The following is a 22528-nucleotide window of genomic DNA, read 5'->3' as shown; positions in this document are numbered from 1 at the left end:
AATATCACTGCACACATCCAGACAAAATACAATCAAATTTTTTTTTGGCACGAACAACTTTGTCGACTGGTGTTTCACACTGTGGCCCCCAACATGCTTGGGGCCCCAAGATAGTCTTCCCACCAGATTGTTTCCTCTGTACAGTACATCCAGACAAAAAAGATCACAATTTCTCCCAAACAAAATTGTTGACTGAAGTTTCACACAAGGGCCCCCAACATGCTTGGGGTCCCAAGACAGTCTTCCCCCCAGATTGATTCCTCTGTACAGTACATCAATCCAGACAAAAATCAATCATATTTCCCCCCAAACAAGTTTGTTGACTGAAGTTTCACTCAAGGGCCCCCAACATGCTTGGGGCCCCAAGAAAGTCGTCCCCCCAGATTGATTCCTCTGTACAGTATGAATGAAAGAAAATTGAGACTGACATAAGACAAATAGTAGTCTAAAACGTGTTGGTGTTGATGGTCTTTACTAGGCTGTAACAAAAATCTTAAGAGGTTCTATTTTTCGATCCCTCAAACAGTCGTCCAAAATTAGTTTAGTAGTTTGGTATTGATGATGTTTGTAGCCATTCTGTTATTATCTTGATTGATCTATCTCAGCTGACTTGGTACACGCTGGACCTTGAATGCACGTTTTTCAATTTTTAATTACACTGCACTGTAAGACACGAGAAGCAATGGTAATATCTCTAAAAGGGACCTTATTGCGTAAGTACATTGTTTTAAGAGTGCAGAGTGCTTTTACACGTTAGTACATTCGCACACGCTACGTAAAATCATCATAAATGGGAGGGAGATACTTTGTCCTTTTTTCCAACAAGTCATGTTTTCATTTCCATGCATTAAATAGCCATCAACGCTATTGCGTGTGCTCAGAGATCATCGGTCTCTCCGTCAAAGGGGATGGCGTCCAGGACCATGTGGATGTGCGTGCTGTCCTCGCTGCACACCCAGCCGATGGGCGTGCGGTTGAACGAGGGCCGCGAGCGGATGTTGGCCTGTAGGGAGGGCAGCGGCTCCAACTCGTCGGGGTCCGCGCCGAGGTCGGGCAGCTCGAACACCATCAGCTTGGAGCCCTTGTCCACGCCGCCGAAGGGCAGCGCCGTCCTGGGTGCGGCCAAGCGGGAGGTAAAGGTGAATATTTTTTAAAGGGGTTTTCCCTCAGAGATTAGAGGACAAACCAACAAAATAAAAAAAAACAGTTTTTTAAATTTTATTTTTCCTGTTTAAAAAAAATCCGTTTAAAAAATAAAAAAATTCCAGTTTTTAAAAAATAAATTTTCCCCCTTTTTCAGAATATTTTTTTTCAGCCTGTTTTTCGGAATATTTTTTGGACAGAAAAAAATATTCAGTAAAACAGAAAAAAATATTCATAAAATAAAATTTAAAAAATACTCAAAAAAACAAAGCTTCCCCAAAAAATTAGTCAGAAAAACTGGAAGTGAATGCAATACGCTTCCGTATTGTCGTGATACAATAGGGACAAAAAAAAAGATTAGGAGACACCATTTTGCCTCTTAAAAGATGTGATAAGAGAAAAAAAATCACGAGTCGTGGTAATAACTTCAAATTGGGTCGAACAACAGGATTGTCCCAATACTTTTGTCCACTTAGTGTCCTTTAAATGTCATTGTAGGCTTGCTGTGATTCTTAATGTCACAGCATCTCTCTCCCTCGCACCCACCATTAAGAGCATTAGGAGAAGATCAAGGGATCACATTAGGTTTGAGATAATCACATCTGGACCGTACATGTTGTCTCAGTGGGAAACCTCATTACAGGTGTGTTTGCGCTGCCCAGAAAAGCCTCACGAAAAAAAAAAAAACACCTATCTCTCTGTTGTCGTAGCAACGCTTACAAATCAGTGGCAATGTAAACAACGACCAACAAATGTTATTTCGCTGTTTACCTGTTGAAGCTCCTGTACTGAGGGAACTGGACCCTGCCGGGTCTCGGCATACTGGCTCTCATGGTGGCCGTCAGCTCCTGGTTGCCCTTCATGGCCCGTTCCCATGGCGACACGTAGGTGCGAACATACTCCCTTCTCCTTCTCTCCTTTTCGGATTCCTTGTCCCCCACTTCATCCTCTTGCGCCGCTGAGGGGAGGAGCAGTGCATTTTCTCAAACATAGTCAAAGTAACACTCGTCACTGAGCGAGCATCCATGATTGGTCCATCACGTACTCGGGAAAAAAAAGCAGGCAATGTAAATCTTTCGCCTCACCTTCTTCCTTTGGCATCTCAGGCTTTGGTGGGACAGGGGGAGGTGACATCAGAAGGTTCTGCAGGTTCTGCTGGAATACAGAAGAGAACATTCAGTCCAGGCTCGAGGTGTTTGCGACGTGATGGTTTTTCTCCCACCATGTTCTCGTTGGTCGTGATGAACTTGTCCACCCGCTGCTGCCTCTTGCGGAACATCTTGGAGCCCTTGTTGTTGAGCAGCGAGAGCTCCTCCAGCATCACGTCTTTGGGGGTTTTGATCTTGGTGCCCAGGTCCAGTTCGGAGGCCTCGGGGTCAGACTCGTCATCTGAAAACAACCCATCGCTTTAGTCCCTTTAGTCTGTTCGTTTTAGTTTTTTTTTGACTGACTTTACATAAAGGACTTTATTCCAAAGTTTCATTATTCAACACAAACAAACTACCTCCGCATAAAGCTCATTATTTGCTAGCATAGCGTTAGCATTAGCTGACGTGGCATCACACAAATATGCGCACTCACACTTTTATGTAAATGGTATTAAAGCATTAATAATGCTACACACAATAATAAATGTGGCATTTTAACGGCAAAGTAGACGACACGGGCAAATAACAACTTCAAGGGGAAACATTATCTGCATTAAAATGACACCAAGGTTCTACAAGATGGCGCCAAAGTAACACTTTGCTTTGTGTTGAGCACAAAAACAGCAAATATACCAAAAAAATTTCGAAGCCATTTTTCACTTTTTTTGCTGTGTATTCATCTCCCCGCCGTGCCTCGTTCCGAGTGAATAATAGCAACAACCTGTTGTGCGGCGTTCGGGGATGTGGGCTTGCCAAACCAGTGGGAACGCTAAGAATCAGTAGGTCAAAGTAATCAGACGAAAGGGCCCGTAAGGTTGGGGAGGGGATGTCACGGTTTGGTTTTCATGCTTGGACGGTGGGAAATCCTCACCCACGCCGCCGTCCTCTCTCTCGCAGAGGGATGTGATGGATTTTTCCGCTTCCTATAAAAACGGGGAGTTGGCATTGCAATGCTGCGGAGAGCTGCTCGCCGGGGGCCTCGTAAATCAGACCTGTGCAAGCGGGTGTCTGTTGAGTGTGTGTGTGTGTGTTGTGTTGTGTGAGAGAGAGAGAGAAAATAATTGAGGCTGCTGGGCAAAGTGAACTCTCCCGCGGGGATATTGATTTGAGCGTTAATTCAGAAGAATGTGAAACCGGAGCTTGACTGCTGACTGGGAGGAAAATGGACAGACGGGTGGGGAGAGGGGTTGTATAGGCGGTTTCAGACAGACGGACAGGTTGGGGGGGGGGGGGGGGGTCGGTAGATAAAAGGCTCGACAGTGACAAGAGATGATGGATGGTTGAGTGGGCATTAACTGGGGCAAAATACGGGGATAAAGCGGGATAAGCCGCCACATGAGCGAAAACACACAAATGTCGTGTTGGCGCAGATGTGATGACAATAAGAAGACGCAAAAGAGACAGCAGGTCGCAACCTCTATTGAGCTAAAGCATGTATTTTATGTTAGATGAATCACATGGCGCATCACCAAACAAGAATGGCACAATAAACATAAAACGGAAATAATGTTCGTCTTTATTTATTCACAAGTTAGCTTCCTCAGAGTGGGATCTGAGCTGGTTTATTTGGACACAAAGCTATTAGCAGATGAGCAATTTGATAATTATTTTATTACTATAAGTCGCTGGCATTGAACTCATTTACTGCCATTGACGGCTATAGACCAAAATTTCATTTGAACTATTTATTAGTTTCACATTTTTTCCACTTTTGTTAACAAGAGTATGAAAACCTAGAAAAAAATTTCACTGTACATTTAGAACAGATATAAAATTTGTGATTACTAGTGAAGTCATGTGATTAATTACAATTAAAAAAAATGTAATCGCCTGATGCCCCCTAATAAAAAAGAAGAAAAGTTATTAATCACATGACTTAATCACAAATTTTATATCTGTTCTAAATGTACAAAAACAATTCTAGGTTTTCATACTCTTGTTAACAAAAGTGGAAAAACAATGAGAAATTAATAGAAATAATTTTTGACGTCTATAGCCGTCAATGGCAGTGAATGGGTTAAAATTATTATGTTTCAATTCTGTTAGTCAAAACTGAATCCAAGAGAGAATAATTACAATCATTTGCATTGTGTGCGTGTTGGTGTCTTACCATTCTGGCTGACGTTGGTCAAGTCTGTGATGATCTTGTTGGCTTTCTTCCTCTTGTTCGAGGGGGCGGCACTTGTCACCGACATGGCTAAGCTCGCAAAAAGACACATGTTGAAATGAAAGTCGCTTTGGCGCGTTGTTTTGCTTGCGTGCACTCGTTCATCCTCTTTTAAGACAAACATTTAAAGCCATTAGAAAGACAAACAGGGAAGTAAATAGTGGGCTTGACTTCTTTGGAAGGCAATTTGACAGCAGCAACACTTCTTAAAATGACTTTGAAATTTTAATTCAAGCAAGTCTGTAGTCATTTGGTATACACCCAGACAAGCTTGTTTCACAGGATAACAAGTTTCTAATTTGATCGATTGGCTGTCAGAGAAATACATGAGCATTTAGTGCCAGTGAGGGTAGATTGCTGGCCAATAGTGGGCAATATTTGGTAAAATAATAATAATTACTGCACTATACAACTTTACCGCAACTGTGGCATCTCCATTAGGAGTGCTACTACTATTGAATGAATAAATAAATAAAATATGCAGATATTGTTGTCTTTTTATTTTAAGTATTCCAAATTAGATTTTTTTTTAAATGTTGTTTTGGTATTATTTGTAAAAGATATTGTGTGGGGGGTTTTTTTCCCCAAAATTATTTTTGCCTAAATAAAAGGCCGGTGTAACATGTTTATTTTTGGTTTAATTTTGATTGTTTTGTTTTTTTACATTATAATAACTACGGTTAAATCAACCTATGAAATAAATTGGCCAGTGAGTTTAGATTGTTGGCCAATGGCCAATAGTGGAAAACATTTGGAAAAATAATTAAATTAATTATTTTTTTGTTTGTTTTTATGACAAATAATTTTATGCTTATATAAATAAAACTATTTTACTATGTATGAAAACACTTATTTTTATTTAATCAAGATGAATGTTTATTATTTATTACATTAATTGTCTGCTATTCAATTTAGTGGCAAGTGAATGTAGATTGTTGGCCAGTATGGACAACAGGAAAGATACAGTAGTTTTATTTTTATTTATCTATTTATTTGTTCAAATATTTGTCAAAGTTTTTTTTTTTTTGATTGTTCGACCTACTGGACCCTATTTAATGGGATGATTAATGATTATAAATTGCAATTATTTATTAAATATGTTGTTTGCATTAAGATTCATAAAAGGCCAGTGTTTTTGTGTGTTTATTTTCAGTTTAATTTGACGTATTTTTAACAATGTAATAATTGCTCCTAAATCAACCTACATAATAAAGTGGGTGCAGATTATTGGCCAATAGCAGACAACATTTGGTAAAAATCATAATAACCATTGCAGTATTAAAACACTACCTTACCATTTTGACTTGCTCTTTTTACTTTCCGTTTTCAACAATCAGAATGTGATTCTGTCATTGTAATCAATATCAGCAAATATTATTGGTTAAAAGTTGACTTGCATTTTTGCTCTGCTCGTAATTGGTGGTGTGGGAGGGTGTAAGTGGAGGGTGTGGGGGGGGGGGTAATGACAGAATTAGCAACATGGCACTGTTTGACAGGCAGTGAAATGTGATCCAATTAAGGTTGGTATGTAGCTACATCGCAATAAATAAAACAGCACGTTGTTGATGATAAAGTTGCACGACAGCCACCGGCTTGTTTCCAGCTCCGCCATGATTACGTTAAGGACACTGAGTGCAACAGTGGCGTGCGAGGCACGCAGGCCTCTGCCTTCAGGACGCTAATTCCCCATCCGAGGCCGCCGTCTCCCGATGTAGGCCTGGCAGCGTGTTGCGGGTCGAAAGCAATTACGTAAGGCTGGAGGTGAGCCCCTTTGGAAGGGGCTCGTCCGCGGGGAGGGCGGTTAATGTAATTGCTTTTCATCCTCTGTAATTGAAGCCATTTCCCAAGCCTGGGATTCAACTCTAATGTTCATGCGCGTGTGTTAAGAGGAACACATCATAATGACTGCTTTTAGTTTCTTCGAGGTGCTTTTCTGGAATATGCTGGTCGATGCGAGGTGCGAGGAGAGAGGAGAGGTCCTGTTACCACATCTCCCCCTTCCACTGCACTTAACACTCACCCACCCGCCATAACCTGCCTGTTTTAGCTCCAGGATAAATCTTGGAAGGAGACAGCTGACATGGAAGGGTGGCATAAAGTCAGCCCATTCCCATATCAGCATCCATCACATCCTTCAAAATACCAACTAAAAACTCCTCCAAGGAGGGTAACATTCCGTCCAGAACCGCCCAATCTCAAACTTCAGACATTGTGGGATATACGTGCATCCACTAACAGTTAACAGTAACTCAACTAGTGTTGTTGGTAGAGCTCGGACCCACACCCAAAATCCACATTCGCTATTCGTTGACTCAAATGGGTTACTAATTGTATTTTTTTTACCAAAAAACAAGTCCAAAGAATGAAAAATCCAATTTGATGATAATGGTAAATGGAGTGACTAAGACTATAAGACAATGCGCTAACACAGCCACGTCACAAACCTACCAAAAGCTTTTCCTTTTTAAGTTTAAAATAACTTAGTTTTACCTCCAGGATCTCTCATTGTACACTGGCCAACAGCAGAACCCAGGATGTTTTTTTTTTCCCACTTTGGGTAAAGTTTAAATCCATCCGAGTTCTGCCGTGCTAGCTAGCTAGCGCTAAGCTAACCTGGGAGGGTTTGTCTCTCCGGTACAATATACAAGTTTGCAAACTCTTCTCATGCTAGGACGGCGTCAGACGCCAACAGTGAAGTCAAGACAAAAGCATTGCTACAATGTCTAGACTGATAGTTTAACAGTTTAGCATAATGCTCATTAGCCGGCTAAACATTCCCATACATGTAAACACTTCCAAGTGTTGCTCTCGAAGAACACTGCCCCCCCCCCCCCCACCCCCAAACCGTGTGACATACATCACACCCGTTGTCATGCAAACATTCCTCTGACACGAGTACACACGACAATAATTCATTCTCACTCAAATCGGAAATTTCTGATTCGGCATTCGTTTTCAAAGCCAATTTGCATCTCGGTTCAAGTCATCGTGTCTTCCTCAGAGATTGATATGCTCCACTTCACCCGGGACCCCAAATGTGGATAAGCGGCGTAGAAAATGGATTGATGGATGAATAGTGCGTCTCTGATATCTCGGATATCTGTTTACGGGCAAATCCACCAAGTATGTCAAAGTACCAGCCCTAGAATTTGCCTGGAAATGGCTACTTCAAGCTTTGAGCGTGGATACGTGACACTTTTTCATACATCCTGTCATAGGCATTGTCCACAGAATTTGGTTTTGATTGGCGAAACTGGTTGATTGTCAGATTGACAATATGCTGTTTGCAATTTAGTCATCCCTGCTTGCAATCTTAGCTTATTTGAGCAAATTCCGCACGTTTGTGTGAGCCCTGAAATTTGCCCAAAATGTTTCAAACCAAAATGTCACAATACTTTTTTCTGGGTCTACTCAAGCCTACCAAATTTCATGTTGGGAATAGAAACAGAATTTTCCAAATATTCCAGACCACAAAGTGCAAATTTTCCTAAAAGGTGATGTATTAAATAATAATTATACATACTTGAGCGTCTCAAAATTCTTTAGTCCTGAGTACATAAACCACACGGGAGGAGATCGGTGGCGAGGGGTTGCCTCATGCAAGGCCTTGCCAAAATTTGCTGACAACACAAATCAAATGCATCTGACTGTAAACAAGTCCTTGAACTTAAACTGGCTCTTGAATTATTTAACAGCTCAGATTGCATCAGTGCCGGATCATCCACCGTGAAGCAGCGCTCAAGGCCTCTGTAGCCCACACATACAAACAAACACACGTCTTACCTAAGAACTGAGGTGTAACACACAGGAAGTCTCTCGGCTCCCGCAAGGTTCCCGCAGGAAAGAATTTGCCCCACTTCCAGGTAGACTGGAGTCCTCGAGTCTTGCGTTGAGCTTCCGATCCACGTCTTCGCGAGTGAAACCTTATCAGGAGGGCCGCTTCTGAGCTGTGGACATGCGTCCTCCTGTGGAGGGTGTGAAAGAGGGGTGGGGTGGCCAAGGGTGGTGGGTGTGTTTTTTTCAAGTTCAGAAGTGGGTTACGAATGGTCTCCATGGGCCACCGTCCAATCATCACATTGAAGGAAACGCCAATGGAAGACTACCATCAGATTTGAAGTGGTCTTTTGAAAAGGACTGTTATTTCTTCAAAAAGACCTACTGATACTTCTAGAAAGTTCTTTTGGAATTGGGGTTTTCCAAAAATTCGACATCTCAAGATCCAAATGACAAATACTCCTATCGAAGCCCGACCCCAATTTTGGATAATAGCAGTCTATAAGGCGCGCCCAAGACATTCTGACACCTCTTTAATGTTTATTTTGGTCTCTGAGGCCACTAAACAATTAATGACATGAAACTGAAAACACTTGCGTGAGGACAGAGGCTTTTCGGTTAGCATGCGTAGGGACAGGATGACCCCCCCCCACCCCCCCCCCCCCCCCTCCTGCTCTCAATCACGCCGTGAAAAAGCCATCGGAATTAAGAGTTTAGCACCGTGCCAAATAGCCGCAGATTAACGGCTCCAAAAATAGGTGAAATGGGCGATTGTGTGCAAGACAGCGAGCCGTGAATTAATAGGGAAGAGCATAATGCTTAAAAAGTGGTTCAAGAAGCCGGCGGGCCCCTTGACATGTTCCCGGAATTTCAGCTCTTTTAGGTGTGAAGCATGCGGCGGCACTAGTTTAAAATTAGGAGCCAAAGTTAGCCTCCGAGTCACCTGATCCCAGTCAAGGGTCAAAGATTGGATCCTTTTTTTTTTCCCCCGCAGGTCCGCTTGGGTTTCACAACTGCGCGGCCATCCGGTAAAATGTCGGCCAGCCATCTTTGAACTCTAAAGTCGAACACTACCTTTTGTTTCACAGCACAGGTTATTCATTGAATTTTTGTCATGGTGATTCATGCATGCGGAATCCTCAAACGTGGTCCTTGCCGATAATGAACAACTGTCATCCATCTGCCAAGCATACCCGAGTTTTTCATTCACAACATACGTAGGTTCTCTATTGATTTTCGTGAATCCTGTCATGATGGCCACGCGCGTACCAGAGGGTGTCAATTGGATGAGAATATTTTCTGTCCTCCGTGCTTGGGCTGTAATAAACAGTGGGTCTGAGCTTCTGTGCCAAAGGCCACGCGCTGCTTGTGTCTAGGCAGAACGGTGAGCTTCAAGTATCTGAATGATATCACACTGCCCCCATGTGGTGGGGATGAAAAAAATCATCAAGGCCCAAATTGATGGGCATTTGAGGTACAATTAAGACTCATGCGATATGAAATAAAGGATGCACGTTGTTATATGAGGAAACAAATGAAGTATGATTGGTGACAGAGAGCTGGTGCGAACGCCGGCGCTGACGTAGGTGACACAGGAAGGAAGAGAGTGACGGCTGAGGTGAGTCATGTCTATTTTTATTTCACCGCATTGTCTCAGTGGACAGGAAGCAAAGAAAGACACGTTGTCCGCCTCTTGTTTCACACAGGTGTAATTTTTCTGTGATATTATGGGAAAAACACGACAGAAAACAGAGGTGGGAGTAAGTCACATAATGTATGTGGAAGTTGTAAGTCAGTATCAAGTCTTAACCTTCACGTTTTAAGCAAGCAAGTCAAGTCACTTCAGGTTACGCAAGTCATAGGTCACGTTATACTATGTGGCTCATTCATGACATCAATTCGCACCTTAACTACTTTGCACTTGGTATTTGGATTTGCATTAGTTAGCATCACATATTTTTTAATGGTCCCAAATCAGTCTCTGTATAGTTGAAGCTTAGTCCAAGTTTGACTTGTTATTGGTTAAGCTATGATGTTTGCCTCTGCACGCCACATCATGGCATACAGATGGGTTGACAGCTTCGCACACGCCACTAAAATGACTTTTCATTCAGAAACAAAACAATCGGCACACTGTCTTGAAAATTCTAATGTTTAAATGTCAGCAGGCAAGCTTTGCCAAGTCATGTCGTTTTCATACATTTAAGCCAAGCAAGTCCCAATTTCTAAAATTGGTGGCTTGAATTTGAAGTCATGTGACTCAATTCCCCCACCTCTGACAGAAACCAAAGCCTGCACATCTATATTTCATAATGTTAGAAAGAAAAGACAGAAAACATTATGTGTTTGGATAATTACAAGCAAAGTGCAAACGTTTGGACTACTTGTGGCTTCTACTTTGCATTCTCCTACAACATGAAGTTCATGAGACTTCATTGGATCTTCTCGTATGTCATCCACCTTCCGATCTAAAAACAAACTTTTCCCACATCCTCCACACTTTAATCAACATCATTCCACTGTCTTTCTAGTCTTTTAATCTCTCTCTGCTACATTTGGTAAACCACTGTGTTGCCTTTAAATTTTAACAAACTGTGTCACGATGGCTAACTCAAAGCACCCCCCCCCCAAAAAAAAAAGAAAGTGGATCAAATTTTTTAGCTTGTTGCCAATCCAAACTGCTCTTGAGATCAAAACGTGTCCATAGACGTAAATAACAATGCTGCCTAACTTAAAACATATGGACTTGCTTTTCTAATATGGTTTATATTCAGTCCAGACTATCCTGTGCTAGCTCAGTGCGCGGTGGAGCCAGGGCGCCACACGCAAGACTGAATGCCCAGGTTGGAGGTGCTGAACCTGGGTCTGGGAACCCTGCTATACTTGCTTCCAGTGGACGTTTGCCCGGCGGCCCCAGGGGGTCCGAGAGGGCTCAGATCTGGGGCGCTTTTAAACTGCCTGTCAACTTGTTGGGGCTGAGGATGGGAGAACGTGGGGGACGTGAAGGTGGGGAGCTGAGGGAGGGGAGCTGTGGGCGCAGGGGGTGGTGGGGGGGACAGGGGCCCTGGGGACCACTGAGATAGGTATGGCGTGGGAGGAGTTTGAGGGTGATAGGCGGTTTGGGGTGGTGGGGTGGCAATGTCGGAACGCCACAGTGGTTCTCCGAGAGTCGTGGCAGATCGAGGTACGATCACTTTCAGGGCGGGGCTGGTGGCCTTCGGAGGGGGTGTGGAAAAGCGTTTGACCTCGTACACTCGTGCTGTCTTCTGAGGACCACCTTGCTGTTGATGACTGGCAGAGGCGTCCTGGGGACCCCCGTAGGTGAACAAAGACGAGTTGAGCTGGTAGGGCTGGTGGTTCATGACATCCACCTGCTTTTTGGCGGATTTCTTCCCTTTGGAGCCAGCCAGTCCTGACTTTGCCACTTCTGCCTTCTTTTGGGCTTTGGGGGGGCACGAAGGTGATAGAAGAGGATTGTAGCTAATTGGAGGAGGGGCACGGATGTTGGAAGAGTACTTCCAGGTGGCCGGAAGGGACGGCGTGGGTGAAGGCTCCCTGGTCTGGGAAGGAGAGAACGGTCCCGGGGCAGTAGAGGGACTCCGCTCGACAACGTAGCGATCCATCCGGTTCTGTCGGCGGGCAAACAGCTGACCCCCTTTCCCTGCCAGCTGAGGTGCTTGAGGAGTGTGCGGTTTCGGAGCCACGGGCGGCGGCCTGGGACCCCGCTGAGCCTGCATGAAGTTGCAAGCCTCGGCCCCCAGCCGCATCCAGTCCTCCTCAGGCCCAGACTCGTGGCCAGCCTCGCCACCTGTTGCAGCACCTAATTCTGGGCCTGCTGTTCTCACAAAGCGGTCATCCATGTTTTGCACCATGGACATCAAGGCAGGGTTGGGCGACACTTCTTTGCTCCGGATGGCGCTGAACATCGGCTTTTTGTTGCTGCGGCCACAGGCGTCACGCAGGATGCCGGTGCGAGCAGCGGGCACCGAGATGCGCTGCTCGCGAGTAGCCAGTGAATTGGAGGCTGAGGTTTGAGGGGTCGATGGAGTCGTCATGGCAGTGGGGGTGCAGGTTGGGGAAAGCTGAGTGGGAGGTACCATGGGGACTTGGGCCTGGGAGGTGGGAGACATTCCAGGGTAGGGAGGTGGATGAAAGGAAGGAGGGGAGAAGGGTTGAGCAAGATGGGCCGGAGAATCTTGAGGAGTGACAAGGCCGGAGGGGCACAAAAACGAAGGGGGCGAGCTGGTCGAGGGAGCAACGCCGTTGTTGCGCGGCGGGATATAGAGTGAGGCGCTTGACACCGCTCTCCTCCCATCCGCTGCCGGATAGTGAGTGGGCGCGATTGTCACCATGGAGACGGCCGCTGCCGGTTTGGGTTGGGGAGGGCGGAACATCACAGAGGTCACCGACGAGCGGGGCGCCGCGGGGCCGGGAGTGAAGGGACGAGCCGTGCGATTGAGAGCAACGGGACTTAAATTGTGGTCGGGGTTTGGACTGGTACTGAGATTGACATGTGGGCCGTTTTGATTCAGCGAGGGTGTCAAAGGGGGTGGGCTTAATGTAACACTGGCCCGGCTTATGGCGACTGGACCCCCATTGACGAGAGGCACATCTGGAGCTGAAGACATCGCAGCTTCCGGTTGATTCGTGCTCTCCAACCCGAACATTTCCAAGCTTGGAATTTGATTGACAGGCGCCACAAAGCTCACGTTATCGAATCCTGGGCTGTGATTGCCAGCTGTTGTTGCGGCAGGCGGGCAAGCGGCGCTCCTCCTATCCAGCAGGTCTAAGTAACCGCTATCCCACGTGGGGTCAAACGAGGCCGAGAAACCCTCCTCGTCCACTTCGGAGCTCTGAACTGAGCTCCCGCCTTCCTCCTCCGTCTCGCCCTCAGTACTTTCACCCCCTTGGTCGTCCTCAGCCTTGCCGAAGCAGGTCAGCGTGTACTTCTTGGCTCTCTGCCGCCGCTTCTTGAACATAAGCACCCCCTTTGAGTTTGGGTTGGGAGCATCAGTCAGCAGCGAGGCAATGGAGCGGCACTTGGTGCGAGCTTCTTTTACCTGCTTCTCCACCAAACTCTCCCCACGCTGCAGCTCTGTGTAAGAACAAAACAAAAATGAGATCAAGACGGGCAGAAAGCAGTTATAAAAGTAATATTTCAGGTATCTGCAACTTGAGTATTTACTCCCTATATTTGAGCAACAGATATCATTACTTTCTTGTCCTTATTTTGTCAAAATAGTATTATTGCTTTTTTCAATATCCTGCATAATGTAAAAAAAAATGTAAATTGGTGTGTTATAAATTGGAAAAATTAACAGCAATGACATGAAGGAATGTGAACCAGGGAGTATAGTTTCTGGCATTCAGAACTTCTCTGTCTAATCTGAGAAAAACTTAAGCTTCAAGAGAAGTGTATTTTTCAGTTGCTTTCATTAGCTAATATCGCTTTTTTTTGTTTTTGTTAGTTCACTTTAGCAAAGCAATGAAAACAGCTACCAGTTAGATAGCTCTTAAAAAAAATGGAATCTTGTATTTTTCAGCTGCTTTCATTAGCTAATGTAGCATTTTTTTTTAACTCAGTATACATTAGGCTAGCAAAGCGGTGGAAACCGCTAGCAGCTAGCTATCTAGCTCTTTCAAAAACGGTATCTTGAATTTTTCAGTTGCTTTCATTAGCTAATGTAGCATTTTTTGTTACTCGGTTCACATTAGCAAAGCGATGGAAACAGCTAGCAGCTAGCTAACGCTTTTAAAAAAACAATTTCATCCGTCTTTCCTTTCCTCAAGTACATAAGTTGCATCAGTACTTTACTTTAAACTGAGTGTTTTTTGTTTTGTTTTGTGTTTTGTACTTCTACTTAAATCCAGAGTGTGTGTACTTTTTCCATTTGTGGCAAAACGGGGCCGGCCACAACCAGGCTGGCTCGTCCTGTACGGTGACAGTGAAGATTAGCGGTGACAGACAACCGTATGTGTTATGGATTTACAAAAAAGAATTCCTGCAGCTCTCCAACGATGAGCCACACAGTCCAGCATGGTTAGATCACAGGGTCCATTCTATACACAGATGCTGTTTGGTCCCATGTGTACAGTATGTACTCCTGTTGAATCGGACACTATTTAAAACTATGACTAGCATTTGCTAGTCTCACATGGATTACAAGCAAAACAAAATAAAATAAATAAGTAAAACACAGAACTAAACCTAATATTGGTGTGTGTGTTTGTGTGTATATATATATATATATATATATATATATATATATATATATATATATATATATATATATATATATATATATATATATATATATATATATAATCACAAAATGTAGCACTACATGCTTTTAATTGAACGGTAATAAAATTAGACACGGCCACTTATTTAATCAATAAAACACTTTTGGTCTATTTTAGGTATTGCGTAAGATATATCCCGAAAGCTCTAAATATGAACAATCAAATGAGTGGTAACCACTAAATGAAATTTAAAATAACAATTCTTTAGATTTCTTCCAATAAGGTATTTTTCTCCTACCTGTGTGTTGGCTTGTGTGTCCACCTGCTGAATGAGATGTCGGGTCCCTCATCTTTCAAGACTAATTTTATGCGTGTGTGTATGTTTAACCTCGCCCAGGCCCTCCTACAGCGCTCATACACACACACAACACACACACACCCTCGCACTGCGCTACTCCGAGGCACTTAGTGGCTGCTCCCTCTCTTTCAGCGTTAAAGACCTTTTGTTGTCTCCGTCCCGCCACCCAAAGTGACGCCTGATGTCAAGCCACTATTCCTGTCTGCCTGACCCGCAATAAACACCTGTCACCCACACCCATACACACATAGAACCATGCAGGAGACCCCCTCACCAGGAAATATTTGGAGAGTGATGTCATCATCGGGCATTTGTGCGAATGGGAATATCATACAGTATGCTAGATGTGTGCCAAAATGAGATATTTGCATGACTAACCAAAATCTGTGAAAGGCCCCTTTTGCTTCACTGCTTGGTTTAGTACGAGTCATATTTTAGAGAAAAAAAATCTAAAAAAGAAGTTAAAATTGTGTGATTTTTTTTTAAAATGGGATTGATTATTTTTTATTATTTTATTTTTTTAATGTAATTTTTGTTTTTGGGAGTTATTGCGGTTCCTAGGAAACCAACGTAACAGGTTAACGTGATAAACATCCAGTTATAGTTTATAGAGGATATGCTTGCTCATAACTTTGCTGACTCCCACTGCTTACACACAGCAACACTCTGCAGTATAGCTATCTGAATGTGTAACACGAGAAATTGCATGTCCCTGAACGCCTCGTGTGATATATTACCCTTACCTACGTCATATATACAACATTTTATTATTACACATGAAGTCACATCTATCAACTATCACAACATTACTGCCTAGATGTGAGCTTTATCACATATATTGTACACCTAAACATACCAAATGTATACAGAATTTATTATTTACAGTGTGTGGTGCTTTCATGTGACCTGTTTGTTTGATTCTATAAATATAGTTATGTAAAGCAGGCTTTGCATACTACTACGAAATCACTCAGGCCTGGAATAGAGCTTGATGTAATGCTGAAACTATAGGGAATGGCCACTGGAAGGCAGTGAGGAACATCACATGTTGTGTGCTTCACAATAGTTTAACCTCTTTAAAAAAATAAATACAGATTCAGATGCACAAAATGTTATTCGGTTTTTAACCCTCTTGTATTATTTGTTTCAATGTTTAGATCAGTTTTTTTGTAAGCCTCTGCATGAATAAAACCCCAAGTTTAATTAGTCAATATTATATATATATATATATATATATATATATATATATATATATAATTATTTTTATTTATTTATTTATTTATTTATTTTTATATCCCATAAAACAAAATCTATGAGTTTTATATAAAATTGTATACTTCTTAAGTCAAACACTCTCTATATTGTGTAATTCATATTTATTTTATGAAAACAAATATTTAAAACATTTATAAATACTTTTTTTTTTAAAGACTACTAAAACTAAAAATCCAAATTAAAAAAGAGCAAAAAGATTTTTTTGAAAGATTTTTTTTTAAGTCAACAATTTAGGTTATTTGTTTTTTTTATCTGAAAAAGTTTTCATTAGCTCAAAATAAAAAAAGTTACAAAAATGCTCCAAAAAATTAATAGCATTTTATACTTTTTAAATCAAAGCCCCAAAAATATTTTTTTTAAACCTTTGTTAATTATGTAATTTACTTCTCTTTTATCCGAATATAGTGACCAAGACTCTAAAAAAAGAAAATAGTGTTGTTGTTTTTTCAAAAAAGACAAAAACAAAAATCACATTTTTTTCTGTTCATATTAAGTACAAAATAAAATAAAATGAATCTATGACCAATTTTTTTTTTTTTTAATGTCAAATAAAAGAAAGACCTCAAAATTTGTGTGGTTTGCATTCTGTTATCTGATAAAGGTTTCTTCAGATAAATAGAAAAACTCAACATTTTTAATTTCTTAACCCAACGTCCAAAATAGATTTTAAAAGAAGGGAAAAAAACACTCAAATTGTGTGATTTTTTTTTCTTATATCCCTGCAAAAAATCTTGAGGGAAAAAAAAGAAACATGACCAAGACTAATAATAATAATAATAAACACTGACTACAAACCCCAACCCGGGCATACACCCTAAATTAACACCTAAACCCTGGCTTGAAACCCTATTTCAAAACTCTACTTGTAATTTATGGCATTCATCACTGTTTAATTCTAATATAGTTGGATGGATGAATAAGTAAAAAAAAGTTGAAGCAAAATTAAAACAGATTTGGCAAATTTACTCACTGGCTTGTCGTGCTTTATCCATGTAGGTGGCAGTGAGCTCCTCGCTCATGGGGCCCTGCTGCGGTCCTACCATGGGCACCAGCTGACTCCCGGACCCCAGCATCAGGGCCTCCTTGGCCCGCTTGGGAGACACCAACGGCGGGCAGACAGCGAGCCCCACGCAGGCCCCCGCGTCCTGGAAGCCGCTGTCTCCTTCACCCTCGGCCTCCACTAGGGCCCGCTCCGGTGTCGGGGTGAGTGAATGCGGGGTGACGCTGCTGGTCGGGGTGGTCCATCCCAACTGGGGAGGCTGGTAGATGAAGTCCTTGTGTGGAACGCCGTGCCACTGGCCCTGCATTGGTCCTCCCGCTACGTCATTAGCACTCTCATAGCTTCAAGATAAACGAAGGAAAATCACAAATTAAAACGAATGGAATTTTTTGGTAATAAAAATAAATAAATTAAGAGTAGACTCTTAAGGCTCTATTTTCATAGACAGGTGATGTCAGGTCTAAATTGTGGCACAGGTGGTGCAAGATGATTTTGGTGGATTTGATCTAGGCGCAGGCAGACAGATTGACTAATTGGAAAAATTCTGGTAAATTTTCACGGGTCCTTTTGACCTTAATGTTACCACAATACTGTATTCTGTGTACTAAGTGCTGTTTTGGACTTTGTAGCTGTCTGACTCCTTTTTCCTTACCCACTCATCTCGGACGTCTCCTCCTCCTCCCCGTGGTTGTCATAGCGAGCAGGTGAGCGGGCGTGAGGAGGCGTGCGGCGCTGGCGGCGGTGCGCTTGGGAGCGCGTGTCGGCATCGCTGTCCGTCTCGCCGTAGTAGGCCTCGCTGTCCGGCGGTGAGGTGACACCGCCGGGTTCGACGGAGGAGCTCACCGAGAAAAGCGGAGGTAAGCAGCGAGCCGGGTACGGCGGGGTCCGTTTGACCCTCAGTTGCAGCGTGGCATTCTGGGTATCGATGAGGATCATGGCCTGGGCGTGGCTGAGATCAGCGCACGTGTGGTCACCGATGGCAACCAGCTCGTCGTGTTCCTTCAGCCCTGCCCTGCAGGCTTTGCTGCGACGGCGTACCTGCACGTAGGAAATGTTTTTAGTAGGGGTGTCAGGCGATTAACATTTTTAATCGTAATTAACTCATTCACTCCCAGCCATTTTCACTGAAGCAATCCCCTTTGCTCCCGGCTGTTTTATTGGATTCTGACTGATTTTGCAAGGCCCACAGAATATTGTGTTCTATTGCTATAAAAACATAAGAAAAGAAAGATTAGAGTCTCTTCTCTCATGAGAAAAAAAAGGATATTTATATCTGTTTCCATTTTGCAGCAATTAGCATTAGAATATAGTTAGGTTTTATAATTATTCACAAATTCGTATAAAACTGTGGGTAAATTAGCCTTTTTCAACATGGCCCTGGTTGATCTATTTTGCTCTGCTGTCATCTGCTGGCCGTTTTTGTAATAACTACCATTTCCTTAACCATTCTCTGCAGTTGAGAGGCGGCATTAAAGCCTTCTGTATGCTCAACACTTATAAATACGTCTTTGGGACACCTAAAACATTTTATATAGAACGTGTTTATACGTTTTGGGGAGCAAATGAGTTAATCGCATGACTTCAAATAGGCAATCGCAAATTTTAGATCTGTGCTAAATGTACAATAGAATGTAAGTTTCCTACTTTTGTCCAAATAAAAGAGGGAAAAAATGTTAAACTAATAGAAATATGGCTGCATCGTTTAGTCATAATTAATACAATTGATTTAAAATTAAAAAGATGTACTGTACACACGCACATACTCACGCACATACAAAATTAAAAAATAAAAAGAAGAGAGCAATGACGATGACATGTCGAATCGGTAAAATTACCGAATTAAAAAATACTGAGCTCTCTCTCAAAAAAAGAAAAAAAGGAACTTTAAATTAACTCAAAATGAACGCACTAATGAACACACTAATTTTGACACCACTAGTTTTCAGCAATTATGTTCTCAAACAAATTCCCTTGAGTTCATTTTAAGGTGTTTTTTCATGTCAATTTGACCCGCTGCATCATGGGAGAGTTAATATGCGACCCATCCTGTCATTCACACTGTTAAAAAAAAAACAAATGTGACCACGCGTCAGAATAACTCAGTGAGTGTGAGCGTGTGTATATCGAGCCACTATCTGTCCACACACACACACTTACACACATCTTATCCGATAGGTGACATAATGAGAATGTTCCCAGTATTTTTGCCTTTATCAGCAGCACTGATATGTGCAAGGACAAACCCATCTGAAATGATTCCAATTTGACACATACACACGCGCACACACAGTCTGACGATCATTTGGCACATAGCACATGAGAGCATAATGAAAGAGTGGCTTTGAACAGCTGCATCACCCGTCTGCACCAAAAGGGGGGGGGGGGGGCATGCCTGCCAGTCACCATATGTCACCCACATACAGCCTTTGTGAGACAACTCGAAAAAAACACAAAATAACATGAGGAAAAAAGTCAAATACAAAAAAATGTATATGTGGTGTCAGTGTGTGTGTGTGTGTGTGTGCATGATGCGTCTTTATCTTTGTGTGTCTGACTAGTATGCCTTTTTTTCCATGACTGGCTTCCAGCGCCTCTTAAAGGCGGCTATTCTTATCCTGCAACTCTGTAACCCACCATTCCCCCGGCCAGGCTTATCTGAGGTATGCACACACACACACACACACACACCCCACACACACACACACACGTCAACAGCTGGAATACACACACTGATTTTGGGGCGTCAGAGGGTAGGAGCAAGGTCACGATCCAAATGTTCTTATTACGGAAAACACCAAAGCCCTTCGGATGATTAAACCGCATTTTCGGACGAGTATGATTGCTTAAAATCCAAGTCGCGTTCGTTATCGACGGTCAAAGCTCGCCTCAGTTTGAAACTTGAGTGCACATCCGACACGTGTTCACACTGTTTTGTGACCCATAAACCCGTAAATGAATCACACGGGGACACAGCGGGCATCGTTTAATAGGATAGCGAGTTATTAATTATTTATTTCTCAGTGGCTTCTTTGAGAATAACTGGCTAATGCATCGTCTCGTGGGTCCTTGTAGCATTAATAGCGTGTCTATACCGGGCGGTGGATCGAGGACGGATGCTATTTTGACTCACTTCAAATGACAAATAAGCACCCTTGGACCTTGAGAACATAACCAGATTTTTTTTTTTTTTAAAGGAAAAGAGCTTCTATACATTAAAATTAGGGGTGTGCCAAAAAATAGATTTTCATAAGAATCGCGATTCTCATTTAGTAGGATTCTGAATCGATTTTAAATGTCCCAAAATCGATTTTATTTGAATTATGTTATACTGTCTTGCCTTTCTTTGTCTGTGTATGCCTTTATTTGGAGCGCTGTTCATGTTGTACCCGATTTGGCCACATAGGGGCAGTGTGGTTCCACGCGGTCTAATACACTGTTAAGTTGTAGCCACATTAGAGAGTAGAAGGGAAAAGTCACGATCAAGTTATTCCAATAAAAGTTGCTTTTTTTGCAGTGTGGAGCCGTTCTTTTGAGTGATAAAAGTGCCGCGAATAGCGCGCTAATTAGCATTAGCGAGTCCGACTGGAGTAGATCATTACAATTCCTTGCACATCTATAGATTGAAGCAAAAATCATTGTCAATCAAATCATTTAGAATCAAAAATCTTTCTTAATCAAAAATCGATTCTGAATCGAATCGCAGGCCCAAAAAATCGGAATTGAATCAAATAGTGAGACATTCAAAGATTCACACCCCTAATTAAAATGCTATGCTATATTCTTTTTACTGTTTTGCTGTGAAAAGTCCACATTAAAACAAGAACGCATGTAAGCAACTGGGGAGGAAAAATAATCAATGGTAAGTTGAGGTTACCTGATTTACCAGTTTTTCAAGATTTTAACCATCAACAAATTTATTTTTGCTTTGACTTGCGAGCACAAATGTACTTTAAAATGTTTTCTTAAACGAGGCTTCAGACTTTTTATTGTCACTCCCAGTTTAGGTCTATTGGCAAACTAAACATAGGAAAACAAAGAGACCTGGACGTTCTGTATTTAAAACACCCGCCTAACTTTGCCTTAGGAGAGTCCGCTTAGTTTAATGCTAATGAACAATGTAAAATGCCATAAACAGCATCGGTGTTGCTTGAAGTAACAAATATTTGAACACAGACAGTGGAGCAACAATGTAGATATAACAATACTCACAGGAATATATTATTTATCCTCCGCGAAGAACGACTCATATTACTGCGAACCTTCGACCATCCCCAGGTATATTTTTCTTATTAAAAAACATTGACATTGTGTTTTTTTGTGTGTGTGGGGAAAATGGAACGGATTAGTGGCCTTTACATTTTTTTTAATCGGGAATGACGATTTGAGTGTTTTGAGTTACAAGTGTGGTCAAGCAAAAAATTTAACTCTCAAAGCATACATTAATTTTGCATCGCTTGTATGCAGTAAATTACTTAGTTTTATGACCCATTGACAGGATACAGTATTGGTACACAATAAACGAATCAACAGCATGTTAACTTATTTTATTTTTGTATAATTTCATCCACTAGTACGTTTTGTGACACTTAAACACGAAATAGTATAGTTCAGGACAACCGATACACTAAACGAGACACTGAATACATTTACTGTGGAACTTTCAAATTCCATTCTGTGACGTTCCCCATTGAAAATGATAGAAAAGCCAAATCATCCATTTTAACTGTCATAAAACCTCTAACAACTCCTACAAGTTCCCTTTTATCGATTCTGTAACAGCACAATATAAATGAGTTAGGCCATTATTCTATCATAGGCTAACAATATTACAAACTCAAGTGCGACCATCACAATGCAATGAATGACCACCATCTTAAGTAGCACATCTAAAATGGACGCTGGTGCCATACCTTTGCCACCTGTAGCGGCTTCTGCTGCTCTCTTCCTCCCTGGAGCCTGAACCCCCACGGGGAGCCCCCAGAAAGGGAGACCACGATCTCCTCCGCCACCATCCCTTCTCCAGGTCTGCTTCAATGTATGTACGTGTATGTGTGTGTGTGAGGGTCTTCGCTTGCTCACACGGCCCAAGTGAAGAAGGATAAACGTTGGGGGCCGGCTGCCTGGCATCTGCTTCCACGGGAATGCTTTGTAGGAGGGCCGGCACTTGCGTGTGTGCGTGCGTGCGTGCGTGCGTGTGTGCCTTCATCATACCCTTCTATTCAACACATGCCGTGTCACTCTGTGTGAATGCTTGCTCATACACAATCCAGAAATAACCTTCCCCGCTAACACACGCGCTCTTGTCTTTGTATCATCGTGGGGCCATCTCATTGACATGATGCATTTCCTAGCACCTTCCCCTAACCCCAACCATCAAAAATTATTGCCTACCCCCATTCCTCGCCCTAACCTCAACCATA

At 42.4% G+C, this 22528-nt stretch overlaps 2 protein-coding genes across 3 annotated transcripts; both read right to left on the bottom strand.

The window, feature by feature from the left end:
- Positions 1–2: 2 nt before the first annotated feature.
- Positions 3–8430, bottom strand: myoz1b (myozenin 1b). Of its 2 annotated transcripts, none has more exons than XM_086064618.1 (6): positions 8242–8430; positions 4402–4488; positions 2366–2532; positions 2229–2298; positions 1915–2101; positions 3–1112 (listed from the first exon to the last, which is right to left on the bottom strand). In XM_086064618.1, exons 2-6 carry the CDS (start codon positions 4484–4486, stop codon positions 878–880), a joined length of 744 nt encoding a protein of 247 aa, XP_085920744.1. In that variant the 5' UTR covers positions 4487–4488; positions 8242–8430; the 3' UTR covers positions 3–877. The 2 variants fall into 2 exon arrangements, with proteins under 2 accessions (XP_085920744.1, XP_085920745.1); XM_086064619.1 differs by having other exon boundaries at positions 2229–2295.
- Positions 8431–10029: 1599 nt separating this feature from the next.
- On the bottom strand, positions 10030–22206 carry LOC147156864 (synaptopodin 2-like protein). Its single transcript, XM_086065358.1, has 4 exons — positions 22019–22206; positions 17761–18146; positions 17079–17449; positions 10030–13327 (listed from the first exon to the last, which is right to left on the bottom strand). The coding sequence occupies exons 1-4, from the start codon at positions 22118–22120 to the stop codon at positions 11028–11030; spliced, it is 3159 nt and encodes a 1052-aa protein (XP_085921484.1). The 5' UTR covers positions 22121–22206; the 3' UTR covers positions 10030–11027.
- Positions 22207–22528: the final 322 nt, after the last annotated feature.

Source organism: Leptonotus elevatus, chromosome 20, assembly GCF_054856555.1.
Source record: "Leptonotus elevatus isolate MCC_2025b chromosome 20, RoL_Lele_1.0, whole genome shotgun sequence".
Taxonomy (NCBI): Eukaryota; Metazoa; Chordata; class Actinopteri; order Syngnathiformes; family Syngnathidae; genus Leptonotus; species Leptonotus elevatus.
This window is presented reverse-complemented; position numbering and strand designations above follow the sequence as displayed.